This window comes from Nicotiana attenuata, chromosome 2 (assembly GCF_001879085.1).
Source record: "Nicotiana attenuata strain UT chromosome 2, NIATTr2, whole genome shotgun sequence".
NCBI lineage: Eukaryota > Viridiplantae > Streptophyta > Magnoliopsida > Solanales > Solanaceae > Nicotiana > Nicotiana attenuata.
Window position 1 is genome coordinate 29,653,703 of NC_031990.1, and position 21,804 is coordinate 29,675,506.

The following is a 21,804-nucleotide window of genomic DNA, read 5'->3' on the forward strand; positions in this document are numbered from 1 at the left end:
TATTCTAAATATTGTGTCTACATTCATGCTCCTTATTTGTTAACAGAAAAAGAAAAGATATGAGGCAAACCTGTAGCTCAGTGAACTCCGAATCATGTTGAAATCTTCCTTTTTGAGAGGTTAACCCTTGGCAGTACACATCCAAAAGATGAGTGCAACCAATTTGCTGCAAGGATCTAATAAGGCCCTTATATGGTTTCTTTTCGATCATCTGATCTACTGCGGACCCAGATGAATGAAGAAAATTTTCAGGAGTACAACTGCTTCCTTGAGCCACTGGATCAGATCTAATTTGTAAATCATAGTACTCAAGAGCTTTACTCCAATTTCCCTCATGTTCAAATGTGATAATTTGAGAGGTCAACTGCAAAGACCAGAATTGAAAGCAACAGACAAAGAGGTGGTCACAGATGGTAAATTTTCAAAATTCAACAATTCCGTGGGCAATAGCATAAGAAAAGAGCAGGGTATATGACAGGCTTTCCAAAGTATGGCTAAACCAGTGTTTAGGTTGTGAATGTTTTGCAAAAAGAAGAATATCATGATTATTATCCCATCTTATATTGAACGCCCTACTGTTAATTGAGTGTCAACTTGATGGGCATGAGTATTGCACATGGTAGTAATGGAAAAAAAATTATTACTTCAACCAAATGATAAATAAGGACATTGTATTGGAACAAATAGAAATATCCAAAAGCAAGTAAAAGTGTGCCTTTTCTCTTTTTTTTTTTTTTTTTTTTTTTTTTGAGAAGGTAATTTTATTGAGTAAAAACAGCATAAAGAGAGTCTGGTAGTGACATCTAAAATATCAACCTAACTGTAATTCTTCACAGGTTATGCAATGAGTTGATGAAGTAAGCCATGGCTTCTGGATCATTTACAACAGTTATGTTCTAAAAGAAAAGTAAAAGTATACATTTTAACTTAAGACTAAATGTAGAATGCTTTTTCTTGTCTAATTCTGGAGTTCCTTTCTCTGCATATGACCCACTAGACTGTTACATGTATAGAGTTCCATATTTTGAAGAAAGCTTTGCTGATCCCAGCCCTTCTCCAGCCATTTTGAGGGAAAGCGTGTTCCAAAGTTTTTTTATCATAGAGTTTACCTTATTCACCTTCTATTAATATTCGTTGAATGAAAAAAATAATCTCATAGACATTTAGGCTTTTAAAATTTCTATGCTAATAATCACAATATAATTCTTCATATGATAATTTAAAACAGTTATACACAAAATTCCAGGAAAGAGAGTATGTCTTTCTTTAGAACAATCAACAATGTCTAAAGCTAAACTTAGTTAAGACGAGCTATATGAATCACTCGTGTCCTGCTCTTTTATAAGAAAATAAGAGTATAGTATCTATCTGTACTCTTCTTATGGTTTACTTGGTACTTTCGACGTATCATTGTATGACAATATTACTATTTGTGCAATCAAAATGTTCATTCTTTGACTACAATATTTAAATAAGAATATTGTGACATAATCGTACTTTTATATTGTTTACAAAGTATGTCCATTTTATCTAGAAAACTTAAGGGATTGCTATATGAATTGAGACCGAGAATTACATAAGTTGAATGTTATTTAGTCAACTTTTATAGAATCAATCTAAATATAGTTTCTTGATTTCGATAAGTTGCTTATCGGAAATTTTTTTCATTACTTTGAAGAAGTCAAATCAATAATTAAACTGTGAACTTAAATGAATCATATTAATAGAGTATTTTGGTGTCTTCTTTGTACAATGCAAGTCAACTTCTTTTTTAGATTCCAGATAATTACAATAAAACAATGTAAAATCTCAATATATAAAAGTAAAAGCATGTTAGCTCATTCAGATTTTTCAAGATCTGGATTGAAACACGACTATGCTTCTTATGTAAAAATTTGTTAGGTATCAGCATGAATAATCCCATTATTATTATTCTCAAACAGACTAGTTCTCTAAACTTTGATCTGATTTGTCAGTTCTGATGAAAGGTAAGTACGAACTTGATATAAGGTTAGAACAATTTTTAATGTTCAACAGATGTTAAAAATCACTCTGAAGTCCTAACAATTGATCACCTGTATTCTTAAACTATTTATTATCATTGTTTGGAAAATACATTCAGATAAACTTCTTTTTCCTGTGCGAATCGTTCAGCTTTCAGATGCTTTTTGAGAGTTGGTCTAGTTTCTCTTCGAATCTCATCCTTTTTATTTCTTCTGTATACCTTCAATACGTTTGTTACAACGGATTGAAGAACAGGGTAAATGGGAAGTGAAATAATCAGTTCTTTTCTCGAAATGAAATACTAAATTGGATAAAATAGATGGGTGGATCTAGAACACTTTTTAATTGCGACGTCAATCAAAAGACACTAGAAGACTTCTATTATTGCAACATCAATCAAAGGTATACTTCGAAACAATTAAAAAACTCTGGTGAAAACTACTTTGATTTCGACTGTTGAGAGAAACTTCTGCATATACTTCAATCTCGTAGAAGATCAGTTAGAAAAATACCATGATTTGGTCCAAGGACACTTGAATGTGCGAAGCTAGAATCCTTACTAAAAAAATTAGTAGCTTCTCATATCGCTGAAGTAAGGTCAAAGGGTTTATGACAGGGAATAATGTAGTCTTGATGCAAAAGAAAGCCAAGTTCTCGTTATTCTTAAAAGCGAAAAGTGCAAAAAACAACAAGGTTCAGGGGGTTTGAAGCAAAAAGAGAGAAACGAAGTGCACAACTTATGAAATTCAAAAACATTAATTTAGAACTATAATAATCAAATTGCAATTAACAAACTAATTTCAGCATCCAATATACAAAAAAGTCAATATTAATCCAACTTCTTAAAGTTGAGATTCAAAAGAACCGATTGTTTCTCATTGAGATCACTCTGTGCATCATTATTTGAAGCAAACACCTCCCTGAAGCACATGGCTTCACTCATGAAGTTATAACCCTTCATTTCACATAGCTTCGTCCATTCATCGCTTTAAGCGACGAAGCGATAGCTTTTAAGAACACCGTTTCCAACATGAGGTTTAGGAAGCAACAATCTTTCACTCACTGCATATTCTTTCACGTTTTATTCTCCTGTCCTCCAAGTCTACCACTTATACTCTTTTTCTCCCTCTTTTCCTTTTTTGGATTACCACAAGAGGCTATCACGGAAGCAATAAATTCAGGAGCCATAGCTAAGATTAAACCATAAGGCGGTACTTGTGATATTTCGGCATGGGCGCATTTATTTGGCATTTTTTGGATGTTAGATACTATGGGTTACTTTTTATTGGCATTGGAAGCACATCACGTTATGGCATGGTAAAGTTTCACAGTTTAATGAATCGTCCACTTATTTGATGGGCTGGTTAAGGGATAATTTGTGGCTAAACTCTTCACAAGTTATCAATGGATATATAACCCTTTGGTATGAGTAGTTTATTGGTTTGGGCATGGATGATCTTACTTGGACATCTTGTTTGTGTAACAAGATTTATGTTCTTAATTTCTTGGCATGTCTATATAGCAGGCAAGAGACAATTTTAAAATGAGAGTCAGAGTATTTAATAAAAATGTAATAAGCAGCAGAGATTGGTGTTTATGTTCACTGACCTTGTGGGATTGGATGATTCCATAGAGGCTGTCAGGTTCATTTATTTGTGTCACTGCAGATAAAAGTATTTCAATGTGCCGCGGCAACTGCAACATCAGAGAAAGTATGCCTTCAAAATATAGGATAGCTTCATAGCAAAAATCATTACTTTCTATATGCTAAGTGCCGCAACGGGAGTGTTAACAAATAGGAGACTCTAACAAATGATAACTTTAGATGACCAACAACTAAATGCATATATGAACTCACAATCTCAACATGAGAGAAATCTGGAGTGCCCAATGTCAGGGAATTGAAATTCTCTTCACACCAGTGTTCCACGTAAAGAACAGCAGTAAAGTAAGCACCAGAAGTCTGTCAATTTAATGCAATGGCATCGAGAAGAGAGCGAGAGAGAGAGAGAGAGAGAGAGAGAGAGAGAGAGAGAGAGAGTCAAGGTAAAAAAGGTAAGAACATCAAAGAGAAAAAGGAAATGGAAGAGCATGAATAAAAGTTTGTACTCACAATAGCAGACCTTGCAACAGCAAGATAATCCATAGATATCCAATAAACCTAGCAAAACAACAGGAGATGGAAAGGGCATGAGTCCGTAACCCTAAGTAGAGAACTTGGGTCATAAACTGTTCTCTCAATAATTCAATCTAACTTCCAGAACACTAGAGGCCAAGAGAAAGACATCAAGTTTGGAATTCTCAAAAAATCTAGCTTACAACATCTTTGAAATGTGAACGTGTTTCACATATCCTCTGAATGGAATTATACAAATGGGATACTAATCCCTCAGCACAGTCAATAAGATTCGGATCCTTCAGTATGAGACAATACACATTTCACCGTAAATAACTTTAATAAATAACTTGACATGTACACTTTTTAACGAGGATAATTATTAAGCAAAGATGTTTCAACAACTTCAGAATCAAAATTTGACCAGAAACTCTTTGATAATACCAGGTGAAATAGTTCAGTGGAAGTGAATCCAGGTTTCCAATGGGCTCCGGTCATGATGATACTTGCACCAAACCCATCTAAGCCTTCAATCTGGCTAAATTAGCCAGCAGGTGATCCTGGCTTTCATAAAATTGGCGCAAAAGCCAGTTCAAGAACTACGCTTAGTTCCTAAATTAGAACGTGCGAAAGTTGATCAGGTATAACGAATGGAAAGCAGGAGCAATATAAGGCCTAAAGACAGACCACAAAACTTAAGAATTAACTACACAAGCATAAAAGTAACTGAAGATTTAACAGTTGAACAACCAACAGAAGCCGCAAGGTCCCACCCCTAAGGGTTACTGGAAAAGAACAAGAAGCAAGAAAACAGATAAAATTGGTCAGCAAGCAGCCAAACAATAAAGAACAGGGAATACTAATCTATGACAGTGTTCAACTGCACTACAACATAATAGAGATCAGAAACACTATCAAATGATAATTAAATACTGCAGAGTCAACAACTACGTTTTATGTACAGGATGAAGGAGTTGTTGCTACAGAAGAATACATGTTAGGATTTATTTACCTTTTCCCAAGACAATGTGGATATTGATACTACAGATGAAGTGGTTGTCTGATGCTTTGCCTTCAGAGGCATGGAGCGTGACTTTGATCCATAGCTAGAAGGCCTTCCATATTGCTGAAATTGTTATATTACTCATATCATCTCTACTGAGTGAACTTAATTTTGTTTTAAAACAAAAATCAACAGAGGAAACTTAAGAACAAATTCCGCAAATTAGTAAATTAGGTATCACTCTATGAAGAAGTATCTGCGAATGCATATCATTTAAACCTTTGAATTTTCTCGCTTAGAGGGATTAGAGGATGTGCTTCTTTCCATCACGTGACACAACCGAAGCTCATTAAGAGCATCTAAGATAACTTGAATTGATTTGGTCAACTTATTGTCCTCCGTAAAAATGTTCTCTTGCACCTACATACAAAAGCAAAGAGTATTGATATTTTGTTCTCAATAGAAAGATGAAATAGTACCCTATTGGAACTGACTTCCACAAGCATGTTAAAACATTTCGTCCATAGAACTCCAGATTGGTTCACCGAAAAAAAGGCACTTATTTACAATGTTTAACAATAGCTTTAAATACACGTGAATTCAATATATCACATGCAAATGGGAAAACTTGAAATAATATTAGCTGCAATAAAGAAAGAGAAATATATAGCTTGTAAGCACAGGTTATCAAAAAGGGAGCTACATACTTTCGTACATATTGTTTCATCTCTTTGGAATTAGATCCTAATGGTAGATATTTTTCATTATAAAGCATTGACTATTTTGATGTTCTTGACCTACTATGATCTACAATTCCCGTCCTTTATCTATCCATTTAGAATATTCATGTGTGATAAACTGACTAATGAAGTATGCAATTGAATCTTCTAATTCATAACAATTTAAATAGAGATAGGAAAGGCATAATTGATTCATTTAATCAAATAGATTGGATTTTATCAGAAGAAGTGGAAAACAAGGTCATATACAGATATCTTGATGCTTTAACCAATATAGGATGATGTAGGAAAATAATGGAAATGGAGACTTTGCAAGAACAAAGGTCAAAGGCGGACCGTCGCAAGAATCCTGTGTGTTATTGAATATGCAGGTATGCATACTTCAGTGAGTTTCATTACTAATTAAAACCAGTCTAAACTGCTAATTAATTGAATAAGAAAAACTGTACACAATGACATAAGACCTAATCTATATATTATTAAAAGGAGAGGAAAAAGACCTCTCCTTAAGCCAAATGTAATAATCAGAATATGCCACATGGTACTTTAGGACAAGCCTCCAAAAAAATAGGAGCTATAAAATTATTTGAAAAAGAACTGCTTCACAATTAATAGAGTTAGTTAATATACGTTTTCTGGATAGAATTTGTTAATTTTGTATCTATGCTTTTGAGTAATGATCTAGAAAGATGAATATTTTTCCTTGAAACATGAAATGTTTACACCATTTTGTCTCCTGAACAGTTCTTCCAACTTTTAAGTACGTATTAGGATATTTTGTTGTTTTTTATTTGAAAATTTGTGACTTCATTACAAATCGGAAAAAAAAGATTTATTTTGTTAAGAAAGTATCATGAAGAACTTCTCCGATTTCTTTTTATTTTTTTCCTTTTTCTCTGTTGAGTTGTCCCACATCGGTGGGAGTTGAGGTCCTTGGTCTCCTTATATGGCTTGGGCAATCCTCACCTCACAAGCTAGCTTTTGGGGTTGAGTTAGGCCCAATGTCCATTCTTATCATTCTCAAAGACACTTCTCCTCTAATCTTTCAAAATTTTAACCAAGTAACGGTCTTCAATATTTTTGTTAAATTCTTTTTACTTTTTCACGTTCAAATTAGACGCGTATATATACTACGTTTTACCTGTGTCTAATTTGAAACATGGGAAGCAATCATAAAATAGTAGGGGAGCCAGAATTTTTATTAAGGGATGTCATAATTTTAAAAAGTTAATACAAGAAGAAGTTAAGGGGTTCAATGCATAGACTCTATATCTATATTTATATATCTTATATATTATTAAAAGGAAAAATAGACATATAGTAGTTTTAGGGCAAAATCAGTTAGATAAATTAATAATTAGTTATTTAATTATTTTTAAACTCAAATTCAAATTCAGTTGTTTGGTTATGAGTGCTCCGAAATGTTTGCACCATTTTCTTTCCTGTATAGTTATCCCAATTTTTGAAATGTTTAAAATCCAATAAAATACGTTTTTACCTCCTTATTTTCTGGAAAAAGCAGGCTACATGAGTTGCACATTATTCTTCCTTAACTGTTTTTAAAGAAATTGAAAAGTCATGCCTCCCCCTTACATATTCTCTTAATTAATAATTAATAATAATAATAATAATTACACCCTATTCTTTTTTTTTAAAATTATTTAAAATAGATTCTTGCCGTTTTTGGCAAAATTATATAGAGATTCTTTACAGATTAATATTAATTCAAGCTTATCAAGTGTCCTAATAAAAAGTTCTAAATTTGTTTTGAAATATGCAAAATCTGAACTTAAGATTAACCGTGCAGCCGTAATCTAAGGCACATTTAGGACTCTTTTTTTGAGAAGTTATCAATTTTTTTATATTGACTTTTAAACTAATTTTTTTAATAAACTAACGTAGTTGAACTACCCCTTCTTTATAGAGAAAAAATTGCAGACTGTTTACATTAATTTTGTAAACTTAAAAATAAATTTTAATTATACTTTTGAATTCAAAGCGGTTACAATTATTTATCCTAACCCCATCCCTTACAATTTTTCTCTCTTCTTTTCAATCTATTTCCTTTTTTTCTCAGTAACCTTATGATTTTTTTCTCCTTCTCTTTTGCTTTCTTTATTCTCAGAATCTCAGTAATGGTCGCAGCCTCGAGGGAATGACTTGATAAGATTCAAGATACATGTGAAGGTGAAAGATAATATTGGTGATACCTCTTTTTTATTTATTTATGAAGAAGCCGAAAGATTAATCGATTGCAAAAAGTTTAGTGGATCACAATGAATCATTATCAAGTAATGTTCTTCTACAACTTACATTATTGTGCAGTCGTGTAATATTTATTCCCGAACTATATGATCACGATAACATAATATTTTTTAACTTTCTAAGAAATGTTTTACTGTAATGGCTAATGATTGTAAGGAGGCGGATGAAATTGTTGTAGCAAATGTGTTTATATATATATATATATATATATATATTGATGTTGTAATTTATATTTTTACTTTTCAACAATTTAATTTTAACTTTTTTTAATTTGAATTAAACAGGAAGATGACACATCAATTAATGCTAATGGGGATTTTAATTCTCCTTCCATTACTAAATATTATTTAATGAACATTTGTTGGTAATATTTTTGGTTGAGTATTTTTTTTTATTTATTTGTATTGAAAAAGATATGATTTCAATTTTTATTTTTATGTTTGTGTTGCAATTTTACGAACTTAGAGTCTCATCATGTATTGATTATGAGGTTAATGATGAAGCTACAACAATTAAGGTACGATTTACTTAACTTTAAGCTTCTTAAATTGTTTAATATTCTGGGTATTACTTTTATGTGTTATCCTGTTAGTTTTTTTCTGTATTAATATTTTTATTAATCCATTTGATTTATTAATTTTAGAAATCTTAAGAAAATTTAGTCATGCCATTCAATGAAAATGTGTATGACCATACAAATGCGTTTAGAGGCTAAAATGAGAAATAATATACCGACTACTTTGTAAGATCATGAGCCATCTTGGATCCAGGATGGTGATGCGAACACAAAATTCTTTCACATCACTACCATGCAAAGAAGGAGGAAAAATAGAATAATATGCTTAAGAGATGAAGCAGGTAATTGAATCCAAGAACAAAAAGCCATCAAGGCCCACATTACAAATTACTACAAAAATCTCTACTCCACTGATCTCAAGCAATCTACTCTTAATAATACCCATCTCTCTTACTACTCCGCTATTAAGGATCAGGACCACTTTTTCCTTAGTAGCACCCCCTTCAGTTGAAATTAGGAGGGCTCTAAACTCTTTTCAACCTTATAAATCTCTGGGACCGGATGGACTACACCCGATTTTCTATCAAAAATATTGGAAAGAGACTAATAAACTCCTCATAAAATTTTGCCAGGACTCCTTCTCAGAAAAAAAATGCTCACAAGTATGAATAATTCACTAGTTTGTCTAATCCCTAAAAGTGATATTGCTGAAACAATTAGACAATATAGACCCATAAGCCTTTGCAATACGGCCTATAAAGTCGTTACAAAGATTATCGTAAACCGCATTAAAACCTTCCTGCCGAAGCTCATTCATCCTACCCAGACTAGTTTCATTAAAGGGAGAAGGGCTACAGATAATGCACTTATTATAAATGAGGTACTCCACCATTTCAAAAACTCAAAAGGGAAGAAGGCAAAAATGATGATCAAGATAGACTTGGAAAAGGCTTTTGATAAAATAGAATGGTCTTTTGTTAGATTCTCCCTGATCTCCCTAAACTTCCCTCCGGACCTCATTAAACTCATTATGTCCTGCATCTCCACCACCTCAACTGCTATTCTTATCAATGGAGCTAGAACGGATTTCTTTGAACCATCTAGGGGTATTAGACAGGGGATCCCCTATCCCCATACATCTTCATCATCTGTATGGAAATGTTCTCTAGGTTAATTGACCATGAAATAGACTGCTGTCGATGGACCCCCATAAAAGTTAGTCCCAAAGGTCCGGAACTGTCACATCTCTTCTTCGCTGATGATCTTATTCTTCTAGCTGAAGCCAACCAAAAAAGCTATAGCTCTATTATAGACACTATCAATAAGTTTTGCAACGCTTCGGGCCAATCTATCAACTTCGACAAGTCTAAAATAGTCTTTTCTAAGAATACCCCTACTGACCAAAAGGACCTCATAAGCAGATGTCTTTCAATGAAGTACACTGATAATTTTGGAAAATACCTAGGCTTCCCGATGCTGAACGCTAATCCCAAAGGACTTCCAGTGTATCCTAGTAAACTAAACAATAGATTAACAGGCTGGAAAACAAAATTCCTAAGCTTGGCAGGTAGGACAACCCTCATAAAAGCCACCCTAGCTGCAATTCCAAATCATGTCATGCAAATTTATGACCTCCCCAAAACAATTCTCAACAAGATAGACTCAATTCAAAGAAATTTCCTATGGGGTAGCACTGAGGAAAAGAAAAAATGTCACCTCGTTAGATGAAGTATAGTTACAAAGCCAAAAAATCAAGGGGGACTGGGAATCCCTAACTCCCATTTGAAAAATTCCTCCTTCAATATAGCACTAGCGTGGAGGTACATGAAGGAGAAAGAATACTTATGGGCTAAAATTATCTTCGGTAAATACGACCATAGGAAGAACTTGAATTTAGGTTCCCATACCTGGAAAGTTATAAAAAAGGGAAATGAAATTTGTAAAAATAACATTAAATGGTTAATTAGAGATGGGAAAATTATAAATCTCTGGCAAGACAAATGGATTAACCAAGCAGGAAATCTCAGGGAATCTATTCAAGGCCCTATCCAAGCGGGGGAATCTGACAAAAAACTATCATGTCTCATTAAAAATGGAAGCTTTGACTTGAGGGAACTATCCTTCGAACTACCCCCGGACATTGTGTCAAAAATTAATTGCACATACATAAAACAAACGGGCTTCTCTGGAGACTCCTACACTTGGGATTCCGCAAACCACAATGTCTTCTCTATCAAAGCGGCATATGAAGTTGTCTCAGAGTACACAGGCAACCCCAAAAACTTAGCCTGGATTTGGAAAATTAACTCCCCAAATAAACTGAAATTCTTCCTTTGGACTATCTTTTGGGATAGGCTACCCACGAAGGAGCTGCTAAAAAAGAGAGGGATTTGCCTTGAAGACACTTGTACTATTTGTAAAAAAGAAACGAAAAACATAGAGCATATCTTCTTCCGGTGTAACTACTCCAGGCAAATCTGGCACCAAATCAAAACCAACCACCCCTTTGCCCAAAATCCTAAGGGAATAGACATACTCCAAGAATGGTTAAAGAAAAAACTCCTGTCAAGAGAGCCATTTGACAACTTACTTAGTTGGGGGGTTTTTCTTCCTTTCCTCCTATGGCACATATGGAACTTTAGGAATGAGACCCTATTCCGAAAGAATATAGCACCCATCAACAAAAGCCAACCCATTAGTAAGGCCATTGAATTCCTTTATATGGCAAAAAATAACCGCTTAAACCCCATTAAAAAAGTCATTTATGTAAAATGGGGACCTCCGGACTCAAATTTCTTTAAGCTCAATATAGATGGAGCTTGTGCGAGAAACCCAGGAGTGGGAGGAATAGGCGGTGTGTTTAGAGACAATGAGGGGAATTGGATCCTAGGCTTCAATATGGGCTATAAGTACGCTACCAATATCTACATGGAGATCTTAGCCCTACTCCATGGAATCAAGCTAGCAATAACAAAGAAGCTCTTTCCTTTAGTAATAGAAACGGACTGCTTGGAACTATTAAACCACTTAAAATCTAACAATGGTCTCTACCAAAACTTAATTGATGATTGCAGGTACCTATTACGGATGGCACATGACCCTCAGCTGAATCACATCTTTAGAGAGGCTAATGGAGTAGCGGACCTGTTAGCTAAAAATGGTTGCAGCCTGAACTACCTTTGTACTTTGACAAATCTTTGCTGTTCCGCCTGTATTTACTTTTCATGTACTTTAAAAGAGACTAGTTTAGGCACTATGTGGCCTAGACTGAGTTCTTGTTGTAATAACTCTTAGTTTTTGTTGAATAAATCTTTGATTACCAAAAAAAAAAAAAGATCATGAGCCATCTCAAGTTTATTATTGAGAAGTTAGAAGCAAAAGTTTATTTTCATGTTGCATATGATGTTAATATAATATTTTAAAATATCGCTATAATTTATAAAATAATAGTAAATCAAATCTTTGTTTGTAAGTTATAAAAAATTCAAGCAATTAAGTAAAAACATGCTAAAAGATTGTTTAATTATTACATTGAGATGCCACCAATATTCTTAGGTCTATCTCAAGTTTGGATTGATTTACATTATTTATGGTGATATAATGTTTATTTATAAATTTAAAGAATGAAGCAATTTTGAGTAATAAAATAAAAGTACTAAAATAATTTAAATTTAAGGAATATAAAATATCTATTTATATTATATTAACAGAGGAATGATAGGCAAGGACATAAGTGAAAAACTAAAAAATAATCGTATGATAAGGTACTTAAAATTGCAAACACAATACATATACATCAAGAAAAAAAAAGTATACGAATAAAAAATTACAGTGTAGAAATATATATATATATACATATATATATATATAGAAGATAAGGCATATTTGAATTTGCTACGAGAAAGTCTTTGAATTATGATTCAACAAAACATACTGCTATTGTTAAGGTTATCTAACTGAAATCTTAAGATGTTAAATGAAAACAAATATATTTAAATTCATGGATAGATAATATCAATAACTATAACTAAAATTAAATATATCATATTGGAAGCAAAATATAAGTAGTTCCAAATCATTATTTCTTACAAGTAAAATATTAAATAAAAAAATTAACTAAAAGTATTATAGTAAAAAATGTATATAAGTGAAAAACTGAAAAATAATCGTATGATAAGGTACTTAAAACTACAAACACAGAATATATGCAACAAGAAAAAAAGAGTATACGATAAAAAATTATAGTGTGTGTGTGTGTATATATATATATATATATATATATATGTGTGTGTGTGTGTGTGTCATATTTGATTTTGCTATGAGAAAGTCTTTAAATTATGATTCAACAAAACATACTTTACGGATAAGGTTATCTAACTGAAATCTTAATAGATGTAAAATGAAACAAATATAATTTAAATTCATGTGTAGATAATATCAATAACTACAAATAAAATTAAACATATCATATTGGAAACAAAATATAAGTAGTTCCAAATAATTATTTGTTACAAGTAAAATGCTAAATAAAAGAAAAAAATCAACTAAAAGTATTATAGTAAAAAATGCATATAAGAGGATGACAGGGATTATGTTAGGAATTTATGATTTTGAATAATTTATAAAACAAATAAAGTAAATAATTATATATTGTTAAAAGTTTTGGTTAACAAATTTAAACAATGAACAAAGCTTATATATTGATTTTTTTATTAGTGCTAACTAATATAACCATTCGAGGTGCCAAATATGTTAGCATTCTCTCATGTAAGCTTTACAATATTATTTTACAATATGCTAAATCTTAAAATTGTTTAATAAACCTGTATATTCATGATTACATTTATCAATTGTCCGCGCATTGCGCGGGTACGTATACTAGTCATGTTAATCACCCAAACAGTTAAATGGCTTAGACACCTAAATGAATAGAATAACCATGGAGCAACATATACTTAGAAGTTAAACATAACAAAACATGTTCTATGTTAATTGACTGAAAAGAAGTAATTAATTTGCTTTCTTTTATATGCTCATGCCACATCACAAGATGGTGAAAGTCGTTAAAATAAGTGGAAGCCAAGGATAATCAACATGGAACAAAAAAGAAACTGTAACAATAACCTGTGAGGAGATCAGTTGACAAAGATCAACATCCACGTCTCTTCTACTCGACAAATTGACCATCACATGAGGGAACAAGAGTTCTGCAACTTCAGATTTCACCAAGACAATATCTTGACACAATCTGAAAGGACCATGAGCTTACTAAAGCAGCATAAACAAAAGCAAAAAAGCCGATAATCCTAAATAAAGGGAGAGATGCTCTGGAAGAAATTACCTCAGGATCATATCATCACAATATTCAATCAGAGCACAGACAAGAGGACAAATCCATGTCTCGAATGTTTTTCCATCAGTCTTCCATATAGCAGAATCCTTCAAGGAAAGAGCCTCAACTGCAAGGATATTAAGCAAGGAGATACATGAGAAGATGGAAACTGAAGTAGCCTTTTGTTAATGTGAATAACAAATACGATCTAGTTATGCCCTAATTGAGCACAAACTCAATGGTACACCTATCAGTGTAATACTGAACATAAGAAACATGACGGTAACATCTATGTCTCCAGATGTTTAGATTAGCCCTGATAGAACAACAATTTCAGTTTTCCAATGCAACTTTCACTAGCAGATGCTCATTGTTAACACCATTTCCTGTAGGCATCTAGACTTTAAAGGGACCCCATATTTCCTATTGGAAGGCCTATACTTCTAAACGCACTAGATTGAAACTCTAAGCCTGCTAGCTCAGTTTTGCCTCCTTCATTCATGAAGGCATGAGAGGCAAGGTCCTGAGGTTCCCAGAATAACCCCCGCAGGAAACAAAGCAATATAGGGGCAAAACCTACATTTCTGGATCCCTCATGATTTTGTCTTTGTAGTGGTACATAAGTATTCTTTAGCTTTAAGGAGAGTAAATGAATCATTTCCTTTTTCTAGGCTAGGGTCCCAAGCATAAATATATTTAAAGCAATTAACCCTTGCTGTAACCTTCTAAAATCACTTGAAATAGTGTTTAGAGTACACCTGCCTTCTTTAGAACAAAGGCATCTAGTCTTGCATTTCTCTAAAAATCTTTTTCAGAATCCCATGACTAAAGATTTTTGTGGTAGGTGGTGGGAATCTAAGTTCACACTTCCAGTAAAAAAGGGAAGGAACAAATTTGGATGTAAATTGATGACAGGTTGCAACATCGCAACACTATAGTCTACCATGAGCAGATGAAATATGAATCATGACGAATGAAACATGGGGGGAAAAAGTAAATGCTGGATGAGACTGAAAGGAACTAGCACTAGTGGCAACTTTGAGGTGACAGTGTTTGCTGCCATGCCTAATTAACTCTAGCAGTCAGATCACATAGTATAACCTCATATTTCAAGAGAGGATACAAGATCAAATACTCAAAGAGAAGATACTTCATTTTACGTGAAACCATGATGTCATTCCAAAGGATAGTGTGACATATGTGTTCAAGAAACCCTGTTTTAAACCAGGAAAGCTAATATCACCTAAACGTAATAAGAACATCGTTGCTGGAAAATCTAGTGCACGCGGAACGCAAGAAAGACATTCATTTTAGAGGAAACTCTAATGTTATTCCAAAGACAAAGTGGGACATTGACTATAAGGGAAACCTAATAGTTTAATTTAAGAACCTAATGCACTCAAAAGGCAACTGAGACGTTTGTTTTAAAGGATGAAGAACTCTCTCTATCTTCCATTGTATTGAGACGTCTATCCAGTCACCTTTATGTATCATCATCAATAAGAGGGAGAAATCGATAGAACTTGTCTTGTATTTTCATCTCCCGACTCTCGAATCAATTGGCCTCCCTAATATTGAACACTAAAAGCACATTACATGAAATAACTCCTTTAACTTATAGATTCAAGAGCTTTTGGTAAGGAATTTCATTTGCAAGAATAGCTTAATACACAACAAGTTGAGGAAAGACATTAAAATAACACATTTTGCATTCATAGAAGTAAATACAATATCCAGAATGAACTAGGAAATGCCAAATTTTCCCCGCATTTGCTGATATACCCATTTCACAAGAAGAACTGTACTAAACTTATGCGCATTATCTTTTGAGAAAGAAACGTTTTTTCCAAAAAAAACACGGAAATATTGAATATAAAAACAAGTTTCATCAGAGTCTAAACTCCAGGATGGAAATGCTGGAATAATGGCCTCACTTCTCAGGCAAAAGAGGTCCTAGTAGAAATAAAATAACAAAAGTAATTTCACAACTTTAAGAGGAACATGGGAATACGTTTTTTCTCTCATCATTCAACAGTTATATAGTAATATTCGGTACAAGCAAAAGAAAGCACGGAACAACATACAAGATGACCAACATAACTTAAACTTAATCACTGAACTGAATACCGTTAAGCTTTCTTTCTAGATCTGCCAGGAGTTTCTGAACCAGGTTGACATTGACACCTTTGGAATGCACCTACAAACACACTAAGAGCAGCTTAACTTCCAATATTGGGAAACAAATGAGTAACGCCAAAAATAATAAGCAAAACCCCTGACAATTTGTCTAAACTGGTTGTATCAAACTGTCTCAACATTTTTTGACACGTCATAGAACTAATATTACTGAATGCCAAGCGAATAAAAGGCAGATAATTATATCCAAGATACATTCCAAGAGAAAAAGGCTGTTGACTTAAAAGATTTGTTAATTTAAGTGTTCCATCCAACTTCTGCAGATGTTAGGTTACATTAATCAGATAAATGGTTTAACTAACAGCCAGGACTATAACAGAACATTTTCACTTACCTCAATAAGGGATCTCTGATAAGAATCAAATGATAGCAAAGCCCTCTGACCATTTTCAGTTGAAAGTATCCCCTGCTTGAACAGACGAGCTTAGGAAAAACAGAATAAAAGATCTATTGAACTTTTATCCTCAGAAAACCATGACTGTTAGAGAAACTATAAAGTTGTTGCACAGAATAGTTGAGAATGACACAAAAAAGAAACAACTATTGAGAGAATGAAAGCGAGAAGCAGACACAGGTGTTAAAATACATGAGCACCCAAGATCAAATGGCTAAGAATGTAGTAAACCAGGATCTTTAATTAAGCACCTTCAATATTTTAATCAATAAAATATACTTTGCTCTTGGCACTCTCTAGTCTCTACCAAGACTAATTGCATCAGGCCTTTTAACACCCAAAATAGGGTCAACAAAGCACCAATTTCAAGAACTCAAAACTGATCTGCTGCACACGAAAGCTGGGATGCACTCATGAATCTGAAAACAGCAATACAAGTACCAAGTTTTTATACCAGATCCTCATGAATGACTTCGGTTTTAATTGGTACGAAAGGCCTTCATTCTCAAAAATGAATATCACAGTGTAAAAATTGCAAGAGCAACCCTGGAATATGTATTTCAAAGGTTTCAAACGGTATGCAAAAATAAGTATCAACCTGAAATTAACATCTCAAACATGGACAAAGCTAATCTCCTAGCACAGATGACGGAACATAAGCACAACACTAGAGACTGGACATGTATCCAATGGTGCCTAAGGAATCAATAAGGAGGATCTGAGGAACCAAACTTGTTCTTGGAGGGTAAAGAACGAAAATAGTCATAAGATCCCTTCAATGACACAGATATTCTGTTCAGTAACTTCACTTTGATAGACTCGGCTTGTTCAAGCATTAATACATCAGTTAACAATGTAGCTTCAGTAGATAACCATATAGCATTTTATCCAACCAATGCAGGAACTGCAAAACTTGATAACCTATCACTGTATCTAACTATCTGTAATCATTTAGAATCTTTCTTTCATTTGTTCATCCATTCTCTTCCATCAGAGCTTGTCTCTCGTTTTTTCTTTTTGGTTCCCAAGTCGAGAGGCAGGGTGGTTTGATTGGTTGGCACATAAGTTAAGGTCACCAGATATGAAGCCTAAGCTTGAATCACCTTCTTTGCGACCAGCCTTATTAACAAGTACAATAGAGATTATTGATGCTAAAAATTCGTGGATTAAAACTGACTTAAATGATGACTTCTTATGACCAATAGTACAGAATGAAAATATGGGTTCTGGCAGAGATCTGCTTGAAATAATAGTACACAATCCATCATATGCTTACTCACCCGCAAAGCTTGAGATGCTATGTCAATTATCTTAACAGAGTCATCCATCAAATATTTCTTTAAAAGCCTCATAATTGCCACCAGAAGGTCATCTGATATGCCCGTATCAAGGTGGAAGTTATGCTCATGTACAGATTTAGACTCGATAGGAAGATGGAACACAACACCATGCGGATCGCCGATACCAACCTGCAAATTGTAGTTAAGAAAGCAAACGACTGAGATACGTGAAGAGAAAAAAGAAAGAAAGTAGACAGCCGAGATTAATGAAATAACAGTAAAAGGAATAACTCAATAGCATGGCGATACTAAAAATGATACCCGAGATAAAAAATCAGAGACCAGCGACCCAAAATTGCCAGCACCACTCAAACTACATGTGTGCACCAGGTTCCAGACTGTGTGGACAATGTCATGGTCAGAATCCAAATATGCATCTTCGAAAATATTTTCCTCATTCTTTTGTGCTGGGTATGCTTCATCTTCAAACAATTTTTTGTGTAATGCTTTTAGACTGCCACCAAAGGAGAAGAACTTTTAACTACCAAAGTCACTTGCAACAGAGCAAAATAGATAGCATTGGGAGAAATCTGAAGCAGATTAGTATACTCATCTATGACTTCAGCCTAGTTGTAAAGATAGTAAATTAAGAAAATATTGAGAAAAGGACATTTAACTGCATGAGAGCGAATGCTAAGAATGATAAACTTGACCAGAAATATTCAATATAACATTTGGCTGAAAATGCACCCTATAAATCAATTTGATAACTTGCAAGCAAGATTAATCCGAGAAAGCAAACTACACATTACCCTCCAAAGTCCGCTTTTCTAATTTCCTTCTAATATGCAAGGATTATGCGGGAATAGATTTGATTACCATGATATTGTAATCAAATCAATGCTCGTATATTTGAACTTCAGTCATGACTCCAAGATTCTCCAGCACTACTGATAAGAAATGGACCCTGAGCCTAACTCAACCCCAAAAGAGCTAGTTCATGAGGTGAGGATTGTCCAACATCATATAAGGAGACAATAACCTTTCTCCTCCACCAATGTGGGACACCTAACAGCTATCAAAGCTACTAACGCACTCATTCCATACTTGAGACCCTCCATAAGACAACCAGGATTAAGTGTAAACCACTCTTCCAAATGATTGAACGTTGCATATGATAACAACAAATAAATCAGATACTAGCATTATCTATTATTGGATCAATAAAATACTTAAACATTGCTAGAACTCAATAATAATATGCTTTATATACTTTCATATTACTGAGTTACTCTGGTACTTCTCTTCCTTTTTTTTTTAAACAAGATACTATTATTAATAAAAAGTGTACCAAGAGGGTACACAAGAGTACCTCTTCCTTTTAATTTTCAAATTAGGCAACTAAAAGTTACATAATAAGACATTAATAATTCCAAAAACATTTTTCCAATAGATAATTCTTAAAATTTAATTACAGATTAGAGTGTACAAACAGGGCACCTTACTTATCCAAAAAAAATTAAAGATTTAGAGTGTAAGAAAAGGATAAAACAGTTTTTTTGACTCTTTTTCTGGTTTTCTTTCTCTGAAGGGTCTTTATTTTAGTTCCACTTTTATCATTGTTCCTTTCGTTTAAGTTGAATTTCTCACCCCTCACTTCCATCCCATATTAGTTAGTGTTAAGGTGAACACTTTGTGCTATACGCACACCTATTAAATCCTTTTTTTTTATAAGGTAAATTGTATTAATCAAAAGGGAGAAAACTCCCATATAGAAGAAGTATACCAAAAAGTAGAGAATTTACATCAGAACATGATTCTCTACAAATGACGCCCAATCTTCTATACATGATTCTCTACAAATGACGTACGTTTGTGGAAGGTAGGCAGATCTTGGACGCTGCTTTGGTGGCAAATAAACTTGTAGACTCCAGAAGGAAAAATAGAGAATCCGGCTTACTATGCAAGTTGGACCTTGAGAAGGCTTTCGACCATGTCAATTGGGAGTTCCTGGATTTCATTATGATACGAATGGGGTTTGGGTAAGATGGAGGGGATGGATAAGTTCTGCATTTCCTAAGTCAAATTCTCTGTCCTGGTTAATGGTAGCCCGTGTGGTTTCTTTGGCAGCTCCAGGGGTCTCAGGCAAGGTGACCCCCTATCCCCCATGCTATTCATTCTAGTGATGGATGCTCTGAGTAAAATGATGGATCGTGCGACTGGCGGAGGCTTTTTGAGATGATTCTCAGCTCCGATCGGGGCGCCCAGTGCCCGAAGAGTCTCTCATTTGGTTTTTGCGGATGACACCCTGGTTTTCTGTGATGCCGATATGGATCAGTTGACCTACCTGAAGCAGGTCCTGCAGTGGTTTCAGATAGTATCAGGACTCAAAATCAACATCGGCAAGTGTGAGATTTTCCCGGTGGGTGAGGCTGCTAACATCGATGCTTTGTCTTATGTTCTCAGATGTAAGGTGGGCTCTCTTCCCACTACTTACCTGGGTCTCCCATTGGGCGCTTCGCATAAGGATACCACGGTTTGGAATCCAGTGATCGAAAGAGTTGAAAAAAGATTAGAAGGCTGGCAGAAACGGTACTTGTCAAAAGGCGGTAAGAAAGTGCTTATTAAAAGCACCTTATCGAGTATGCCCACCTATTACTTGTCCCTGTTGCAAGCTCCTGTGAGCATCACAGAAAAACTGGAGCGGATCAAAAGGAATTTTCTTTGGGATGCGGCGAATAGAACTAGAAAGTTTCATCTAGTGAATTGGCAGACAATCACTTCCCCAAAGAAGTGGGGTGGACTTGGAGTAAAAGATCTTAGGGTATTCAACACCTATTAAATCCTATCTCCAACTTCCTAATGTCGGGACAAATGTAAGGACTTTGTTGAGTTGAATGACCATCTAATCTTAAAGCTTAAGCTGTTAGAGAGAGCGCACTTTTATTCACTTATATATGTCTTCAACACACACCCTCACATGTGGAATTGATTCCTTTTCATGGACCAAATACATGAAAATTCTTTTTTTAGCAATGAGACTTGAACTCAACCCCTCTGTCTGCTCTGATACCATGTTAAATTGTATGATCATTGTACCTAAAATCTTAAGCTCTTAGAGAGAAAGCACTTTTATTCACTTAATTATGACTGCGGCAGACCTTATCCAGCAAGAGCATAATAAACTAAAAAGATTAAATCCTAATATTTGTGGCGACTTTCCCCCTTATTTTTATGGTGCTTTGCTTTTATTTTTACCATGGTTATCTTTAATGTTATATTACCATTTTTTTAAGGTACATAATTTTATTAATGTTGGATTCACATTACCATATTAACTGTGCAGAATTAGCAAACTTCAAAATAGAAAAAATTTCAAGAATTCAAATTATATAATACTCCCTCCCATTGTATATCAAATTGTTTGAATGGATATGGAGTTTAAGTCAAGAAAGACTTTTCACATATAACTTAAAATATGCAAAGTATTAAAATTGCCCATACTATCAATAATTAAAGGAGTAGTGATGATAGTTCCGCATCTCTTCATTTTCTCTCTCCTAGTGAGAGAATGAACTTTATATCAAGTGACAAGATTAAAATAGAAAGTGTGTCAAGTTAACATGAGACACACGGAGCTCAATTTTAGATTCTTGTTATCAAATTAGTTGTTCGACGCTTCCAAGTCAAAGTCTTTTTTCTTTTATAAGTTCCATTATTACAGTAATTCTTTCTGTTTTACTCTTCAACATCAATACTAACTTGTTATCAAATTAGTTGTTCGATGCTTCCAAGTCAAACACAGTTATCAAATAAATCTTACAAAAAAATGCTTTGCAAGGGAGAGAGTTTAATGGAGAAACATAGATAGTGAGGATTCATATAGCCGGCTCCAACTTGTTTGGGACAGAGGCATAGTGTTATTGTTGTAAGGAGGGGGGGGGGGGGGGGGAGGGG

At 34.1% G+C, this 21,804-nt stretch overlaps 1 protein-coding gene across 2 annotated transcripts in view; it reads right to left on the reverse strand.

Moving 5' to 3' along the window:
* Positions 1-21,804, reverse strand: part of LOC109206336 (serine/threonine-protein kinase ATM) — an 87,074-nt gene that overhangs the window by 34,622 nt on the left and 30,648 nt on the right. For both annotated transcript variants that reach the window (XM_019369168.1, XM_019369160.1), the window contains exons 39-50: positions 18,169-18,361; positions 17,848-18,036; positions 16,508-16,579; positions 16,105-16,174; positions 13,987-14,104; positions 13,770-13,893; positions 5,403-5,543; positions 5,133-5,246; positions 4,118-4,165; positions 3,863-3,967; positions 3,613-3,699; positions 71-364 (exon numbers count right to left, since the gene is read on the reverse strand). In XM_019369168.1, the coding sequence (XP_019224713.1) occupies positions 71-364; positions 3,613-3,699; positions 3,863-3,967; positions 4,118-4,165; positions 5,133-5,246; positions 5,403-5,543; positions 13,770-13,893; positions 13,987-14,104; positions 16,105-16,174; positions 16,508-16,579; positions 17,848-18,036; positions 18,169-18,361 (1,555 nt within the window). The remainder of the gene's footprint in view (positions 1-70; positions 365-3,612; positions 3,700-3,862; positions 3,968-4,117; positions 4,166-5,132; positions 5,247-5,402; positions 5,544-13,769; positions 13,894-13,986; positions 14,105-16,104; positions 16,175-16,507; positions 16,580-17,847; positions 18,037-18,168; positions 18,362-21,804) is intronic.